The 19,073-nt window shown below is 40.7% G+C and overlaps 1 protein-coding gene across 3 annotated transcripts in view; it reads left to right on the forward strand.

Annotated features, from left to right (window-relative positions):
* Positions 1-18,267, forward strand: part of ECHDC1 (ethylmalonyl-CoA decarboxylase 1) — a 41,190-nt gene extending 22,923 nt beyond the window's left edge. For all 3 annotated transcript variants that reach the window (XM_030945149.1, XM_030945151.1, XM_030945150.1), the window contains one exon: positions 15,783-18,267. In XM_030945149.1, coding sequence (XP_030801009.1) covers positions 15,783-16,188 — 406 coding nt within the window. In that variant the 3' untranslated portion in view covers positions 16,189-18,267. The remainder of the gene's footprint in view (positions 1-15,782) is intronic.
* The last annotated feature ends 806 nt before the right edge of the window (positions 18,268-19,073 follow it).

The raw sequence follows: 19,073 nt of genomic DNA on the forward strand, positions 1-19,073 counted from the left end.
GATTCTACAAGTTGTATTTAGAGCATTAAATGCAACATACAGGAAGTCAAAGGAACAGAAGATAATCTAGTCTCTGCATAGATGTAGCTACACTATGACCAACTTTTCAGTTGTTTCACCTTTCAAAAAGGAGAAGTGGAGGAAACCGTAAAGACTTTTATTTTCTGCAGTAAACTTTTTCAAAAATAGGTTTCAGAACATCAGAGCACAGCACATGAGCTTCTTTGGAAATCTTTGACTTTGTAGAAAGATTTGGGCTTTTAATTTTATCAGGAGGAACATTTAGGTGCACAAGATGCCACTGTTTGAAATAAGGGTGCTTCAGGACATAGTAGCATTTTTTATTGGGTAGAGCCTGATAGGATGTAGCAACATGGAGTTCACATATTCATGAATTATTGCAGAGTCCAGGCTCACAAAGCACTTTTCATTCATATGACTGTGACATTGCTACACATCATCAGAGATGAGTCAGTAGCTAAATCTGAATGGTTTCTCTGTAGAAGCCTAAAAGATAAGGGACTAAAATGTGTGTGGTTCAAAAACTGATAGCTGGATATCCATGGAACCAACCAAGGATTGTTGATAATAACACACTGTGAGAAAGAATAGGATGTGGGTTGAGAAGGGGCCCACATTGCCATAGAGCAGCACTTTTCTGGGACAGATGTCCTTGTTCTGGCACAACAGAATAAACACAACACAGTACAGGGCAAGTGCAGCCATGAGGTTGAGAAATGGACCTGAGGTTGAGACATGCACTGTAGATTAAGACCATCAAAGACCCTTCAAGCCTCCAACCTATTTCCAGAAAGATCTAGAAGAAAGAACTGCGCATGATAACTAATTTGCATAGAAAGTGAGAAGCTTACCTCCAGAGCAGGGTTAACATATCTATAAAAAGGTATCCCAACAAAGCCTGGGTGTGTGTGTGCCCCAGGACCCTGGATACTCCAGCTAGATCAGTGCTGGGGCTAGAACAGGTGATCTCTCTAATTCTCTTTCTCCCTTTCTTTCTTTCTCACTCTTTAATTCATATCTCTCTCTCTTCCCTTTCACCCTACCCCTTATCCAAAACCCACTGCTGTGTGCTTATGCTGGGAGTTCAGGGACTTGAATAACAATGTCTTTGCCAAGTGTGTAAATTATTAATAAAACTCTATAAGCTTTTGCAGATCCTCTGACTTTTGCCATTCCTTTCAACCATGTACCTCTACAACTCTTGGGTTCTCCCTTCTTAAGGGTGGAACACCACATTCTCACAGCTTCAAATGCTTGCTGTGTGGCATAGTTCACTTTTCTAAACTATATAGAATTTTGGTCTCTTTCTCTCTATATATATATGTATATATGTGTGTGTGTATGTTTAAAATCTCCTGCAAATCAGTTGGCAATTTTAGAATTCCAGTGCAGTTCTACATCACTTCCCATTTTTAGAGCCCTGGGGGTTTGTTACTACAAATTTCTGGTTATGATTTTAAAAGTCTCACATTGCCTGCCTTTAAGTAGGCTGTTCTTATTTTGACATGGTACATTTGACATCTGGTTAAGTAAGCACTGCCAGAAAGGGGCTCAAGAGCTTGTGTTATTTGCCTTGTATTTGTGGGCTGGTATTTGGGGTATTTTACCAGTTTTCATTTGGGATTGATTTTTGTGTGTTTACGTTCTTTCAGGCAGAAGACTTGTAGATGTAGTCTACAATTCAAATTTACCACTGTTTGATTTTAGTAGAGATTTAAATAACACCAGCAAAACATGAATTTGATTTGATGCTTTATTTCTGAAGTTGTCTTTTTGCAGAGATTTACTTCCTTCTAGGTTTTTAAATTTGTTTTGGTATTTTCCCTTTGGGAGGCCAAACCATCTTATCCTGGTTAAGTGAATTTTCTCTTATCAGCATGTGTCTATGTTTTAGACCACTTGTACCATGCAATCTTACATCCTTTCTGTTGAACAATTCTGTCAGCAGCTGATAAAATGTGCTGCATGATAATAATAAACAGAGATAGTCCAGATAATGGAAAACTTAGATAAGGCAGATTTTAGAGAATGCAAGTCTAGACCCATTCTGATGCTTGCTGATACACTGAGCTGTTAATTCACCATAGAGAAGTATGTAAGTTTCAAAGAATTTGAGGAAAAGAGTACAAATGCACTGGAATTGTCCATCCTGCTTTCATCTGCAAAGTGACTAATTCCCAGCTTGGATAAACTGACCTTCGAGGTTTTTGACTTTGGTGCATAATTTCTTATCTTCACTACTATTTTTTTTTCAATACATATATATATATATATATACATATATATATATATATTATCAGATAGCTCCACAAATTTGATAATATAAAGTGTGATAAGCACTTATATATTCCAGTCTGTTGGTTTTGAGGGGAGGTTATACTGAGCTGTGGCTTCATGAGGACAGAGTGTCTGAACAGCTTCCTTGGATATGGGAGGAGGGTGTCCCTGTTGCATATTCTTAGTTCATTTCTTACCTCTGGTTTGCCAAGCACCAGTGAAGATGCCTGTATGAGTCAATTATCTCACTGAAAAGCAACAGGAAGCCTGGGTTTTTCTGTTTTTACAGTTAACTAGAGTGACTTGTAAGGTCATATAATATTGGCTGGAGCCAGTGTAAGGGAGGAGCTAAGTCTCTAGGAGATGGCAGAGTTGTAGGGGATGAGAATACAATCTACTCCTTTTGGCTCGAGGGAGTTGTTAAATACCCTCAGTTTCCCTTGAAGCCACAGCTTTCAAGTGCCTAATTTTGCACTGGATCAGCTTCCAGAGAATGTCTTCCTGAGTCCCCGTTAGCCCTTTCATATTTCAGCCCTGTCATGTGCTATTGAAGGACCACAGAAAGAACTCTTCCTCTCTGTATCACTCCAAGGAGCAGTATAGTTAATGCTGTAGACTTCTGAAGGATAATCATCCACATCAGGGTTACTGTGCATTGAAATGACCCATGTTCCCAAAATAACTCCATTTCCCTGGATGTAAGCAGGCGTTGTGTGGATCTCAACCTACTTTCACTGTAAACATTGCCTTCAAAATTGCAATTTCCAGTCTTCCTCTTTAGCCTCCGGTTTTATTTTTGTCTCTGATCCAAAGCAACCCAAGGTCTTAGTGAGGACTTGGAGCCCTGCAGGCTGGACCTCTGTGTTCCTCTTCCTTCCAGATTTATGCAAAATTGTATGAAACAAGTCTGTAAACTGCTTGAACTTGTTAACCTTGGTGGCTTCAGCTTCCTGCTTCCTAAATTCTATAGTCAGTAAGAAATTAATTACTCTGTTGTGGCTTGGCAGTCTTAGTAAGAATAAATCAAATAGTAAATTCTTATGTTAAATAGATTCCTATTTTGCTTAAAGTTGTGTGTATAAGAACTTCTGCTGTGTCCATGGTCTGTTATTAGGTGTTCTATTCCAGTCCTGTTTTGTGTTCTGATGATTCATGTTCATAAACAAAAAGCAAATATATAGACTGCGGAAATCCCAATAATTTAAATCAGCATGGATTTGCATATGTGTGAAAGAGACAATGATTGTAAATAAAAACATAGTAGAGGAAATTGTAATTTTGGCAATAATTGGTCACACTCTTAGGCATATTTGTGGGATCTGTTACAGTTTGCTAAAAATGTGCCTGCTTCTAGTCCAGGTTGTCTGAACGTGACATCAGTGATCTGAAGTTGGTTTGAGATCCCCATCATACTCTATATTAAAAAGTAAAGAGGAGAAGCAGCAGGTTACTGCATCAATGTAGAATTTTAATGTTAAATTATCTATCTCATTTAGGCCTTTTTGAGTTACATCATTGTGCTCTTCCCCTCCCTCCCAAACCAATCTCTGAAGATGTGTATCATATCTGGAAAACTTAGGTCACAGTCACTGTGATAATTTAAAAAACCCAAACCACAACAATCAGTATTTTTTTGTTTGAAATTAACATGGTATCCTGACAAAGTGGCAACATTCCATTATAATTGAATCACCAGTGATTTCAACTAAGTATGTGATCTCTCTTTGCTTTAGTCAGAAATTGTGTAGGAAGTGCAAATGCAGCATTGTTAGCACTGTGTGCAGAGACAGCTGAATTTCAAAGTGTGTCTTGTTACCCTGTGTCTTGTGAAGGGTTGCTAGTGTGATGTTATGTTGTATTTTAAGTTCTTTAGTGCTGTGAGTTGCAGAAACCTGATACATCAAATCCATCATAAAGTATTAGAACAGCTTGAATATTGCATCTCTTATGACTGATGTCAAGAAATGCTGTTCCTTTCCAGTCAGCTGAATTCAGGAAGCTGAGGTGATCCTTGGGTTTTTGACATTTTAGATGCCAAGCTCAGCCGCTGTTGGGAAGCCCCTCCTCCCCTTTGTGTATCAGCAGTAGAGATGAACAGAAAATGTGATTAAAATGTTCCTGCCTTAAGAGACTCTTGAATTTGGTCTGGGAGAATTTTGTTCTGCATTCTATGGTTTTGTTAAACATACATGATGAAAATAAAGATGTGGGAAGCCAAAGTTATAAACATGGTTTGCATACGCTGCATGAAAGTGTGCACATAATTTTAAAAAATAATATTTCCTCTTTGAAAAAAAGCTCCACTGTACTTTTTTTTATTTCTAGAGGAATACTGTCATTTAAATTTGACTAAAAATTTATAATCAAACACCTTTGCCTCCAGTTGGTCTTTCTCATCAGAGAATCTGGTAAAATATCACTGGGTCTTTTCTGACAGAAATTTTTGCTTTAGTCTAAAAGGCATATCTGTTGTTGAAAATGTTTGCTTGAACAGAGTCCAAATAGCTCTAGTTTCTTTTTTAGGGAGGAAAGACTCATGTAACATTTCAGATTTCCAGCATGAGTAATATTTCTGTGAGCATTATTTTAGCATTCACTTGCTTGTGTACAGAGGCTTTGGCAGCCTCTAAAGAATAGCTTAAACCTGCTTTGTGGGTAAGGCCCAAATGCTATGACAAGATGAAAACTGCTCTGAAAATAATTGTGTGGTAACTGAGGTGCCTAGGATCCACTGACACCAGGGTAAATGTAGTCATAACTGGGAATTAGAAGAAGAGAGTGGTAATAAGATAATGGTCATTAGCAGAGGAAGAGAAATAGGGCAGTAGCCCATGGATTGCTGCTGTCATCTGCAGGTAGTAAGGAGGATCCAGGCACTGCCTCTTGAATGATGGGACATCAGTCCAACTTTATGGCCTTGGGTGATTCATGCCATTTTTAGAGTTCATACTGCACACTTCAGGGGAATTAGAGCTCCCCAGTGTAACTATCTGCTTTATTCTCTTGGTTCTGTGTTCTTAAATTGTGATCTGAGCCCTGTGTGTGTTCAACAATCCTTTGTAAAACCATGCTGCTCCTTGCATATGCACACAAGGGATGTTAAACAGGTCCAGGGCAGCACCTGTGGACAGGGCAGTCTTTATTGCTGTCTGTGAAATTGTAAAGGTTTGTCTCTCCTGCCTAAGACCTTTTAATTTACTTTTTCTGCTGTTTTCTGAAACAACTCACTTGGATGCTTAGGCACAAGGTAGAATGAGGGATTGATGTTTGACTCACACTGCAGATTGAGAAGGGGCCACCCAATGTGTGTGCAGCACACAGGGCCTGGCTGCATGAGCCCTATCCCCATCTCCACCAAGTCCTCCTGCATGGTGCTGCCCACCCCCAGCACCGTGGTGGGGATGCAACCTGTGGGCATTGCATGGGAGCCTAAAGAAGTGTCATCCTAGAAAATGGGGCAGATTCACCTTGTAGTTTGGCCAAATAATTTTCTTACCTGTCAGTTTATTGAAAAATGACTGGGAAGGGGAAAACAAAATAAAAAAGCTCATCTTACTTCTTTTAATACTGCTAGTGGAGTTTAATCAGTCATGCTTTTTTTGGGCCCTTATTTCTTGCCTTGTGATCTGCTGTCTAATTCAATTTTTCATTCCTGCTGCAGAAAATGTCTTTCTGCAGTTTCCAATACCCAGCTTCATTTATCCATTTTAGATGAAATGTAGCTTTTCATAGCATGCTTTTTTCTCTCTGGCTTCTGTGAAGCCATGGGTGACAAAGTGTCAAGCCTGAGGTAACAAATTCAATTGAAACTCCCTAATCAAGGTCTGCTGTGTCAGCCTCCATCTGGACCTGACTCCTGGGAGATCTGGTCCAGAATGAGATTGAAAGTCTATGTGGATGGCAGCCGGTGTGACAGCAGACATGATCTGCAGGAGACTTTGGGGAGACCTTACCTACCTTGTCTTGATTGAGACCGTGCTACTCGCCTTGCAGGGTATTAGCAGCAGTCTTTCCCTGTATTTCATTCTTTTTAATATCCCTCTCTCAAACTAATGACCTTTCTGGCCCTTTTTAGCCCCTCTCCTTAGATCAGGGAAGTGTTTAAGAAATAGACCCTATTTTTCTTCTCTGGTTATTCTTACACAATCATGTCTAGACCAGATTTAATCTGGGTCTTGCCAGGGCACTCTCCCAGAGGGTCTTCTCTGCTGCCTTACTGAGCTCCTTTGTGCTGCTGATAGGCCTTTTCTTGATTTTTCTCAGTGCAGGCTTTGCTACTGATGAGATGCTCTTTTTTGGGGGACATGCAGTTCTCTGTCTCTGCCTATTGTTATTTAATTCTGGTTATCCAAGGGATCTTTTTCTAGTAACAGTGCATTTTTTGTGCTTCTTCCCTGGAATGGCTTCCTTTAGAATTGGTAATCTTGCAGCCTATTTGAGTTGACTTTGTTGATTTTGGAGGCTCCTCTTACATTGAATATCCCAATATTTGGCAACTGGTGGTGGTTATCCACACTTTAAGTTCCCGTTTATTTCTAGAGACCACGTTCCTCTTAAAATGTCTTATGTCCATTTAGCAATTTCTGCCCTGATGTCCCAGTGTTCCAACTCTTCCTCAACCCTTGTTGTTGCTACATATTCCATTTTTTAGATTCAGGACTCCTCTTTTCAGAACTTCAGCATCAGCCAAATGTTTTGGGCTTATAGATGAAAGTGCGACTTTGTCATTCATTCTTCTGCATTTCATTTGACTCTGGGTGATGTGAGAAAGCGTGATAGAGTCAAAATAAAAATGGCTATTTTAAGGCCTCCTTTGAAGAATGCAATTCTCATTGTTGAGGTCCCCTTGCTCCCCTCTGGGAAGTGCCCTCAGGTTTCCCAGGCAATTCAGAAGAATGTTAACTCTTATTTAAAAAAAAATACTTCTGTAATTAGGAGTCTATTTACTTGATCTGATTTTTACCCTGATCCTTAGAGTTGAAAAGTCTGACTGGATGACAGCAAAGGTAGGGGGTAAAGGCAATATGTGCTAGGGAGACATAAGAGATTTTTCTGGGCTACTTTATGTAAAGTTTGATTCTTAGCTTTTGTGGTGAGTGGGGGAAAAATGGGTGCCCTAAGAGTGTTACAAAATAATTCAGTAACTATAAATAAAAGTCCATATAGTCTCTGTAAAGCAATTTGAGAAAAGCTGTGAGAAAAGCAAGCTTTTGTGTTGGTGAAATTTCTTAGGATGGCATCAAGCCTACTCCTTTGACACTGTGATTTAGAGTGTGCCTAGAACACTCTGTGCTTGGGAGGCTTGATAGGATTTTTTTGTTGTTTTGCTTCTTGGGGATCATTTTAACTTATTTAAATCTCAAATAAAGAAGGTATACTGTTTTGTGATTTTAATTGGTGGAATGTTTTTAAATCAAGGGAAAGGATTTGAGTGGGGTGACTTTCTGATGGGCTTGTTAAAATAGTAGCTGGACCTACTTCTTTCCATTGCTTTCTTGTAGAAAAGGTTATGGGTTAAAACTGATAAACAGGAAAGATTATTAGTGTGCGCAGTCTTCTTTTAGCCTATTGAAACTTAGAATTGCAGAGCATCTTTTAGCAACTGTAGCTAAGATAAGCATAAGGCATGCAGTTCCCCCAGACTATCTTTAAACTATTTCGTCTTCATTTTTATGTTTTTAAGTAGTTACCATGTAGTCATCTGTCAAGTGAATATCTGTGACTAAAGGATTTTCAGAAAGAGCAAACATTTGGAAGGGTTTGCTTTTATGATGCCGTAGTGGTCTGCATAGACCATGACCACAAGCATGTAATACAAATCCATACTTTCATTGGTTTTGCAGCATTTTCACTTTGGAAGTCTCACTTCGTGCTGTTGCATGTCTGAAGTAGCAACTGCTGCAATATCTAATTGCCTTATTATTTCTCTGCATTGGGCAGGAACATGAGAAGCTCTCAGTGAGAAAGAAGATATGGGAGAGATGCAGAGGGAATTAATACTAGCAAGCTGTGTTGGGAAAGCATGTAACTGTTATGGCTTGCCAATATTCAGTGCATTGCTCCAGTTCAAAAGTCTGCTAAATAGAATTAGCAAGAAGTTATTGATTAAATGTTTAATCTGTATCTTTTTGGTTCTTTCAAGCTTATTTAATTAATCAAGTGAGATTGAAAGATAAATTAAATTATTACTAACTCTTCTCAGGATTAATCCACTTGTTAACATTTTTAGAGAACTAGGGTGGGTTTTTTTGGTAAGAGAGGGTGTAATAAAATGACTTTCAGAAAAATCTGTAGCCATTTTGTGTAGATAATCCCCTCACAGAGTATCTAGGTAATTATTTGATGGTGTAGTGATAAAGAGGCTGCCGAGACACTCCACTGGATAGGCAGAGAGGGATCATTTCATGTCAGCTTGCTTTTTGGAGGAGGCCGTCTTATTCTTAAGGGTCTAATTCTAAAAACATCTGTCATGAAAATTGAGGTAAGGACTGGAAGCTGCTAATCAGCAACTTTGCTGACTGGTTAAATTATTTTAGTGTAGTACTGCATATTCCTTCTGCAGAATATTCTTTCCACAGTACCTTGCTGCTTCAAAATCTATTTTTACTCTAAAAACGACTGGTTCATACATTTGTTGTTTTAAATGAGTTTCTGTAATAACTGTGGAAGGCTTGTGTATTGGAATATTGAACAAGGCTTACAGAAGACAAGATGTCACAACCAGAACACAGTGTTGTCATGTAATTAACTTTTTGGTGTTTAGGTTTCCAGGTCAGGTCTCTGCAGGCACAGACTGTAGCCTTACCTTTAGTCATTTCAGGCTTTCTGTGGCTTTGGGAAAATATCAAGGCAGTAGTTAATATTCAGATTGTGTTTTCAAGGTTGTGCTCAGGAATTACTTCTGTTGTTAAACATTCTGGAGAAGGTAGGGATTAGTTTTGCAGCAATTGCCAAGGAGCATTTATATATAATGCCTGAAGAATTTGTATCTTATTGTTAAGTTCTGTAGTTTCTTACACATGCTTTAATATCTGTCTGTCCATGGTGGGGAGAACAGGTATAAGACATACTAAATGGGAAGGTGCATGAAATCTGGTGTATCTTTCTGACTCTGAGATTTGGAATACAGATACCAGAGGTGGATTGAGCGCCAGGTACAAGTTCAACTTTGCAAATCCAAATGCCATGCTAAAGAAAACTGGGAGAAGACAGTGAGCTTGGAGGATTCCAAACCCCTTGATATGTGCTACATGAACTATTTAAAGTAGTGTGAAGTTCCACAGTACTTGACTGCTTATCTTTGTGATTATCTTTGCCCAAATCTCAGGCTGACAGCATTTGCAGTCCCAATTAATTGCTCCTTATGGTCCAGCTTTCAGAGCTGCCACTTGCCTGTGGCATGATCTCTTAGTATCCCTGCCTGAGCCAAGGAACTGAAGCTACAGAATTATCTGGGTGCATTTGCAGCAAACGTGATGTTTCTCTCTTATGGAATTGCTTTCACATTCAGCTACCCACTTCTGCCTTATCCAAATGTTTATTGCATTTCAGCCATTCACTTTAAAGCTGCTTTTTTTTTCCTGTTTAAGAAGCTTAAAATGCAGCCTTGATTACTTGACTTATGTGGTGCACTGAACCAACCTGAAATAAAGGACTTCTGCTTAATCCAAAATCAAGGCTTTTGCTGTACAGATAAAAAACCAGGTAGCTTATTTCTTGCTCTAATGCTACAAATTCAACAATCACAAGTCTCTCTTGCTTTGTTTTAATGTACTGTAACAGTTTAGTTGACTAAAAACATACCATCACTGCATATATTCAGCAGCACTTTTTATGTAAGAGCAGCACTTTATTTTTGCTGGATTTTGTGTGCCTTAGCAAGAGAAGTGAGATCAGATTACAGATAGTACCTCTGTAACTGCTGCCTGAGTCCCATTCACTTGCTTCAGGAACCCACCACCACTACTGGGACCTGCTGTGTCTGTGTCCTGGGATGCTGAGGAGTGAGATTATGAGGTGCAATTTCCTCATGAAGTGGTGGGACAGGGATTATATTTTTAGTGTTGAGAAGGTGCAACTGGAAAACAGGGAAGAAGTGGACAATGGACTGGCTTTCTTACTCACTTAAGGTCCAGCATGCATGTGAGAGCTGCTGCAGTTGTGAATTGTCCTAGTAGCACTCACCAAGAAGAGTTACAAAATCCTAAACCAGTTACACATGAGCCTTTGTCCGCTTGCCAGCAAGATCATGAAATTTTCATGTCCACCTGGCAAAGGAAGTTCAATTTGTATGATAAACACCATCTGCAGATAATGTCATACCTGACCTCTCAACAAACTCTTGAACTTGCACTCCCCAGCAGTGTGTACTTTATAAAGCTCTTTTGGCCATGTGTCAGCATAACACTGCTGTTACTTAATTTAAAAAGAGTTAATTAAGCTGATGCCATATTGATGAGTGTATTAGAAAGGCATACATGTTGGGCAAAGAGTATGGCAACATTGTACATCGACTTTGTTCTTCTGTTCTTTGCTGGTTAAAACAAGTGTTTGACTCTCGATAACCTTCCTTCTGTTACCATTTTCCTGGTAGTTTCCTTTTTTTCTTTAATAGCACTCTTTTCCTGTGCTTGCAATAGTTGTGCATGTGGTTTGGGTGGTATTTTGGGTTTGTATGGCCAGGTTTTGGTAGCAGGGGGGCTACAGGGGTAGCTGTAGGTAACAACTTCTGTGAGAAGCTGCCAGAAGCTTCCCCCATGTTGGGTAGAGCCAATGCCAGCTGGCTCCAAGATGGACATGCTGCTGGCCGAGGCTGAGTCAAACAGGGATGATAGTAATGCCTCTGTGATAGCATATCTGAAAAGGAGAGAAAAGTTACTGCACAATTGTAATGGGGGCCAGAGAAGAGCAGGGTGAGAAAATGTCAGAGGAACCGCCCTGCAGATGCCAAGAAGGAGGAAGAAGAGAGAAAGAGGTGCTTCAAGTGCCAGAGCTGAGATTCCCCTGCAGACCACGGTGAGGCAGCTGTGCCCCTGTAGCCCATGGAGGACCATGGGGATGCAAAGCTCTACCTGCAGCCCCTGGAGAAGACCCACACAGAGCAGGTGAATCCCTAAGAGAGGGCTGTGAACCTGTAAGAAGCTCATGCTGGAGCAGTCCTGCAGGCACCTGTACACCTGTGGAGAGAGGAGCCCATGCTGCAGCAGGTTTTCTGGTAGGACTTGTATACCCACACTGGAACAGGCTGCTCTTGAAGAACGGCATCCTGTGGAAGAGTGAATCACACTGGAGAAGTTTGCAGAGAACTCTCTGTGTGTGAGGGGCCGCACCTGGAGCAGAGGAAGGACTCCTCTCCCTGAGCAGTGGCAGAAACAGCACTTGATGAACTGACCATAACCCCCACTTCCAGTCTCCCTGTGCCAAAGTATGGCTGAACATAGACATTGCTTTTTTTCTGTCTGGGTGTCCAGCATCTATGTTTTGCAAAATATGTAGTTCTACTTGAAGATTTATTATTATTTCTGTAACTCTTGCTCTACAGCATGCTAGAATAATGGATGGCTTTTAATTGTACCCCAAGGCCTTTGACTCTTGTTTTTGGAGAAGTTTCCACTTTATGTTGGTTCAATCACCTTGCAGATAGGCATTACTGAAGTTTATGGAAGAATGTAGTAGATTTGGTGAGGGAACTTACTGTGACCCAAAGACATAAGCTCTGTTTGTTATTTATATTAATATTGGCGGTTTGAGAGCAGGATGCCAAAGTATTTATAGGGGAGATAAAAGTCATCTCCTGCAGTTCTGGCTGCCGTGTCAGGGCACAGCCATAGCTGGGGAGCAGGTGCTGCAGCACTGTGTGATGCCAGCTGCCTCCCTCCATGGAGTGCCAGTCCACGCCAGCTAAAAGGGGAGGATGGGAAGTCAGGAGCTATGTCCTTATGTGACACTGGGAGTCAAGCAGGGAATGGGAGCAAAATTCAGGTTGCTGACAACAGATACAATGTTTTAGGTGTCTTTTTTCCCTATAGTGGCTTTCAAAAGTGTAGTTGTAGGAGCTTTTAAAAAGCATAAAATAGGGGGTGGTATCTGTCTCTCCCTAGTAAACTTGACTAATACCTTTGCCTTGTCAAAATGCTGAATATAACTCAAACCTTGAAGTCCAGGAAATGATGAGGTAAGGGCCAGCACAGATCTTAATATAATCTTAGTTATGCCAAGGAACTGATTATATCCATTGGAACAACTCACTAGTATTAATATTTATAATAAGCAGGTATGAAAAATTGAGAAAGTAAGTATTTTTGTTTCCATTTTCAGTTTTTATTGTATATGCTCTGGCTTCAAGTAGCTGGGAAATACTTTAGCAAAGGAAAACATAGCTGTTTGCTCACAGCAAGTGCTGCCTTTGGGGAGCAAGTGTACCTTTATAAGGGTGGGATTTGTTAGGCTGCAATGTTAATGACAAGCACGGTTTCTTCTCACGTGCATTGCCAGTGATGTGATGAGATGCGACGTGACAGTCAGTTGTTTGTGGGTGCAATGAGATGTCACAGAATGGAGGAATCCTCAGATCAAAGGGGGAGGATTTGTAACATTTAGTGCAGCTGAGAACATTTTAAAATGTACAGCAGCAACATTTGCTGTAGCTCGTTTGCTTTAGGTGACTAACACAAAATTGGATGTGGCCCATGGTGACTGTACTTTCTTCCGAGGGGAGTTCTAGGGTTTGTAACATGGAAATAAAAGGTTCTCAAAGAAGGTTTCAGCTGCACTTTGGGCCTTATATTACCTTAACCTCTTATTTCCAATTTAAATTGTGAGGATTTTGCTACCCTTCACATTTCTGAAGGATGTTCCCCTGCTTACTGTAAGGTCTTCTGCCACTTTGTATATTAATTACATTGAATAAATATTTTTTTCAGTAGTGCCATGCAACAGATTTTCTTTATTAGAGCAGGGAAGGCATATGTGTAGGAGTCTAGCAATGTGACCTTCCTCTATGATACAAGGGACCCAGATTTTAATTCCTTCAATATGAAAGACAAAAACAGGCATAGTGTTGAAATCAGGGTTAATTTTGTATTCATCTACTACTCTGTCTCAGGCAGGGCCAGTACTAGTTGAATAAGGTATAAACAGCTCAGCAATAGTGCTTTGGTCTTTCCAGCTTTTTCCTGTCTGCTTCTTTATGTTAAGTAATGCTTGATGTGCTTTTCTTACATAAATTCTTTTAATGAGAGATCAGATCTGTCATGTCTCAGAAGGTAGACTCAATTCCTTTCATACAATAAAAGGGGAAATATGTATGCGAGGCTGCAGCTGGTGGTGTTCAGAGGCTGATCCCAGTCTGGCTTGGCAGCTGCTTCCTCCTCTTCAGACATGAACTCAGGTCTCCATTGCTTCCTGGGGCATGGGGACTGCAAGCGAGTGATAAATTTAACAGAGAGTATGATAGGTGGTTTCTGTAGTGGTGTGACTTCAGGAGAGGATTCATAGTTGAAAAGTCTGAAAAAACAAAAATACCTTTCATAAGCCTGAAGGCAGTCCAATACTGCAGTAACACTTTCCACTGACTACGACTTATCTCAGTATTTTCTGTGGAGCTTGTTCAAAGGAGCATTGTGGGAAGAGGTGAATCCCAGTGAGGTTCTGGAAGCTGCAGCCTCACAGTCTCTCTGTGAGTTAAGCTGTCGGTGGTTTACTTTACTTTCATTGTGTTTGGTTCAGTTTTCTCTGAGGGGGGTGAAGGCTGCAGGGAAACAGAGCCCTTCCGACATACTAAACATTGTCTGAAACAATCTCAGATGCAATATACAAGTGCAACTTGGCCTCGCTGACATGTGGTGGCTGTCCTGTGAGGCTGCTTACAGGTTGTCTGGCATCAGATGCCCACCTGCCTATGACCCTTTCTTTTCTAGTGCCTGACATCGTTCGGCACAGCTAGAATTAAACCCTTAATAATGCTTTCATTAGTGCTTTTCCAGTGAGACACCGGGTGTGAGCAAATTGCAGAGTTAGCTGAGCCCATAAAGGAGTTCTGGAATACTTGCAAAATCATTTTTTTGAGAGAAGAGACCTGAGCTCCCTAGGATTTGCTGGGTCTGGAAGCACTTGATAATGTTAGTTAAAGCCTTTCCTCCCTTGCAATACTCTACTTTCTTCCTTTTGTCACACAACCTTCCCCTGCTATCTCTACAAAAAGGCTTTCATGCAATCTGGCCCGTCAGCTGTTGCTTTTGTGCATTGTGCTGGATCTGGGATAAAGCGTAAGCTCTTCAGTTCTGATGCTGTACAGTGTGGCATGAATGCTGATGGTGCTCTGGTTAAGAATAAGGCAACCAAGCAAACATACAATTAAAAATAACTAAGCAGATGTGAGAACAGTGAGTTCCTAGAAGCAGTTGCATTTTCCTTTTCTTTCCCCTTTCAAAGCTGCTCACCTCGGTATTTTCACTATCAAAAATTGCATTGTTAGGAAACAGACTTGTGTGTAGACATCAGTATTACAAGATTTGTCTTCAAAAAGCCAATTAGTGCTTGAAGTAGAAGCTAATCTACTTCACAAATGTAATTCCCATTCTTTGCCTTACAATCACAGCGAGCAACCACACTGCTGAACATCACTTTGAGAAAGAGCAAGCACTGGTCTCTTTCTGTACATGTTTTCTATGTGTTTCTGTTTCTGGAGTTTTTTTCCATTAACCTAATGTGTGTCAGTGTGACCACTGTGTGAAGACAGAACAATCTGCTTAAGCAGAGCTCCTCCAGGGAGATAGCTTAATGAGCCTTAGGATGAGTTCTGAAGTAAAGGAGGTGAGAAGCTGTAGAAAAGAAGCATAGAAAATAAAGATGTGACATCTTTGGAAAGAGGAATATTACTTACCTTGTAGAGGGGAGCAATTCTATTACACACTGCAGACATAAATAGGAAGCAATTCTGTTGTGCATTGTGAGACATAAATTGAGCATCCATTCTGATTTCCCTTTCTGTAATGAGCAATTAGAAATCAAACTCACATGGATCTCTAAAATACAGCACCAAAAAGCCCCACCCATGCTGTAATCACCACGGTGCTGACAGAATCTCCCCAGTTCAGATCGGCACTAAGACTACATCCATCCTCTTGAGAAATGTTTTGTACGTTAGTTTGCTTGGGTTTTACCCAGTACCCGTTTTGTAACATGTCCTCGGCAGCTCTGTTTTCAACACTTTTTAGAACTGACTAGATGTATCAGTATGGGCACTAAGAATCTTTACTTGTAGCAGCATATGTGTCTAATTTTGAGAAGGGCCAAAAGCTGCAGTTACAGCACCATGTGAGGTGAAAATTGAGATACTCCAGCTCCGGCTGTAATGAGCACACTGTCAAGTTGTATCCGCCTTTGGAAGCAGAGAGGAGGAGAAAATAGAAAATAAGGGCTATCGAGTAAAAACAAAAGGCAGCGCATGCATGGATTGACCTCTGTGTGTTCTTCATTGGCAGGTTGATGACGCCTGGAAGTGAGATTCGGTTTGTCCACAAGCACATGGGGCTGGTGCCAGGCTGGGGAGGCGGTGCCCGGCTGGTGCGCATTGTGGGCAGCGGGGCAGCGCTGCAGCTGCTGGGCGGGGCTGCGCGGGTGGGCCCCGAGAGAGCGCTGGGCCTGGGGCTCGCCGAGCTCACCCTGCCCTCCGCCGAGGAAGCCAGAGCGCTGGGAGAGGCCCGCGCCTGGCTGAGTCAGTACACAGACGGTCCGGCCGATGTCGTTCGGGCTGTGAAAAAGGTCGTGGCAGCCGGAAGAGAGCTCCCACTGGAAGATGCCCTAAGGACAGAGAAGGAAATTTTTGGAACTGTATGGGGTGGGCCTGCCAATTTGCAGGCATTGGTTAGACGACCAAAACATAAATGATGGGTTTATACATAAGAAATGGGCCTGACTTTTTTGCAGACAAAGCTTTCAGTAAAGCAGCCGTTAAGCTGAATCATTTAAGGACTTGTCCATTTTAAATGGCATTAACATTCCTGCCATTTAGGTCAGGCAGGCATGTTTGGTGTGCAACCACATAGAAATCCCAGGCAGATTCTCTGCCGTCCTAATCACCCACTGAATCGAGATTAGTGAAATTACTATGTAAAGGTAAATACTGTGCTGAAAATAGAACTATAATTCATTTGGAATGAGGCTGAAGATTATTGTATTTGGTGTTTTGTTTTTTAACTAGTATGGAAATTAATTACTTGAAAGATATGAGGTTTATTCATTTGCAGAACAGGTGCATCTAAAGCTGTAAAATATGAGTTCCCCAACCAGTGTCTTTAAGCAGCTTGGAAAAGATGATTACTAGTGGGAGGAAAGCTTTTATTTTTTCATTCTAGTTAGTTCTTTGTGCAATTGCTGAGAAAGTATCCTTCAATTTTAATGGTGCTTTTACAGGAGAAGCTTTGAGTTACTGAGAAACTTTTAGCACTCATTCACTATCACTGATTCAGGCTTTTAAATGTATTTTGGTGTCTTCTCACTGCTCAAGGAATCAGCTACCCACACATGCATCTGCACATTCCCATATCCTGTACCTGTGCAAAGCTGCTGGCCTGGTTCTTTACGCAGAATCTGGTTGAAATCTTGGAAGGCAATGATGTATCATACCCCAAAAAGGTTTGTCCTTAGGTGACTGGATGATGTGAGTTCTTCAGCATTCTGGTAAGATGTGAGTGGATATGTCTGTCTTTTTTCAATGCATTTTTACTGGTAGGGTATATTTGGGCTTACTAGAAGGTTTGAACTCAGTCTCCCCTTCACGCCAGTGACTATACAAGTAATTGGATAACTCAGTGGGGAAAGTTTTCCCTTTAGAAATTAGAAACTGACACAGAGTGCCTGCTTTAAAAATAAACATCTGTGAGAGCAAAACCATACAGGCATATCTGTGACTGAGAGTTTCCTGTACTGTTGGTTAGGATGCACTTGTCTCTAAATCCAGCAGAGACTGAGATCTGAGCCAAGGATCTAAGTACTCTGTGGGAGCATGTAAAGAAGGAAGCTCTGGGCTTTGTGCCACTGACATGCCTTCTTGCTCTGACCAGGCATAACTAGCTCAAGATCACGGAATGAGCTCCCTTAAGAAAATAAGGCAGTATCTTGGATGGAAATCCATGTTACGATTTCTAGTGTGGCAGGAGTCCTAAGTTTTAGACAGTGAGGTAGCTACATATGTTTGAGGACTTGGGCACAAAGCAGTGTTGGGAATTAGGCTTGGATTGCCTGTTAAGATTCTGCAAGTTTCAAGCAGATTCTGTGATCTGCTGGGGATGTTTTACTGTGTGGTTTTCACAGCAATTAATATAGTGAGAAGCAACCAAGAGAAATGCTGAGGAAAAGGATGTGTTTTGAGTTGGCATCTCAGAGAAGATAAGGAACTTACCTCCACCCTGTTGATCCTGCACCTTTGCCTTAATATCTGGAGCACTAATGGAGGAAGTTTTAAAATCTCTCTTCCCCAAAAATAAAGTTCAGTTTTTCCTTTCAGGTTAGAGAAGACACAGGAATGAGAACATGGGGAAGAGAGTAGTGTTTTGGTTTGTGCCTTTCTCCCCCAGCTCCTTTTTATCTAGTAGCCCAGTGGTTTCTCCTGTGTAGCTGGATTCTCTCCCATGCCCTAAAGAACTTCAAAACTATTACTTCAGAAGAGCGAATGCTTTAGTATAATCAGGCAGCACTTGACTGTTTAGTAGTGAAGCTGTTCTTCTTTTCATGAAGTTTCTCAAGACTCATGAGGGATTCCAGACTGCAGCATCACTGAACCTTCAAGGCACACTCCAGTCCATGCTCATCCAGCTTTTTGAAGCAATAGCACATAATGTTGTTGTGAGTAAAAAAAAAAAGTTTTAAAAGGGCAACTGATTATGTCTTTGCTTTTAGCAAGAACGAATGTGCCATTACTGATATTGTTTTTAAAATTGATGTGAAAATTACTTAGAACCTGAGTAAGACCCTTGAATCTTTTTTCTCTGTCATATTAGACTCCTAAGTGTATTGTGTGTACTGGGTTATAGAAATGTGAGAGGGAATAAATTGGACAAAGGCAGAATCTGGTTTCTTTCACATTTTGAACCAGATACGTGCTGGCAGTTAGTGAATGGTAAGTACACCTCTGGGGGATCTCTTTCCATTTTGATTTATAGACAATGAGCTTAATTCTCATTTCAGCAAATGTATTTCCCCAGCCACCCTCTCTGATTTGTATCAAAGGCCAATGTTTGCTTCTAAGAAAACAGGACAAAGAATTAACTGTTACACACCAAGACACATTCAGAACAGTTTCAGAGAGGGTTATGGAAACCCATATTGCTGGTATCATAAATATACCAAGCATAGGTACAGGACATTCTGAAGAACATTAGGATTAAGGATTTTGTGAGTAGTTTTATACCATATTCTCTTACTCTAAAACTAAGTAGAGCCCTTCATACAAAAACCAGCCCAGCTAAATTTCCATGAGTGCTAGGATGAAAGTTCCAGATCGAGATGAAATGAAATCCCATTTTACCCATTTGAAAGCTAAATGCTTTATTTCACAGAATACTTTATCATCTTAAAGTGACAAATATCTTTAACCAGCAGTTGTTAAATGTTTGTATTTTCTTTACAACTATTAAATATGTCAAGCTTCATCTCAGGGGTTTTTTCCCCTTCTGAAATGGTTTAAAAACAAACAAGCATTAAATGCACAAAATAAATTGGAAACATCAAAATTTATAGTCCCAGTCTCCTAATTAAATAGCATGCCAGCTTTT

The sequence above is a fragment of the Camarhynchus parvulus genome, chromosome 3, assembly GCF_901933205.1.
Source record: "Camarhynchus parvulus chromosome 3, STF_HiC, whole genome shotgun sequence".
In the NCBI taxonomy this organism is placed as follows: Eukaryota; Metazoa; Chordata; class Aves; order Passeriformes; family Thraupidae; genus Camarhynchus; species Camarhynchus parvulus.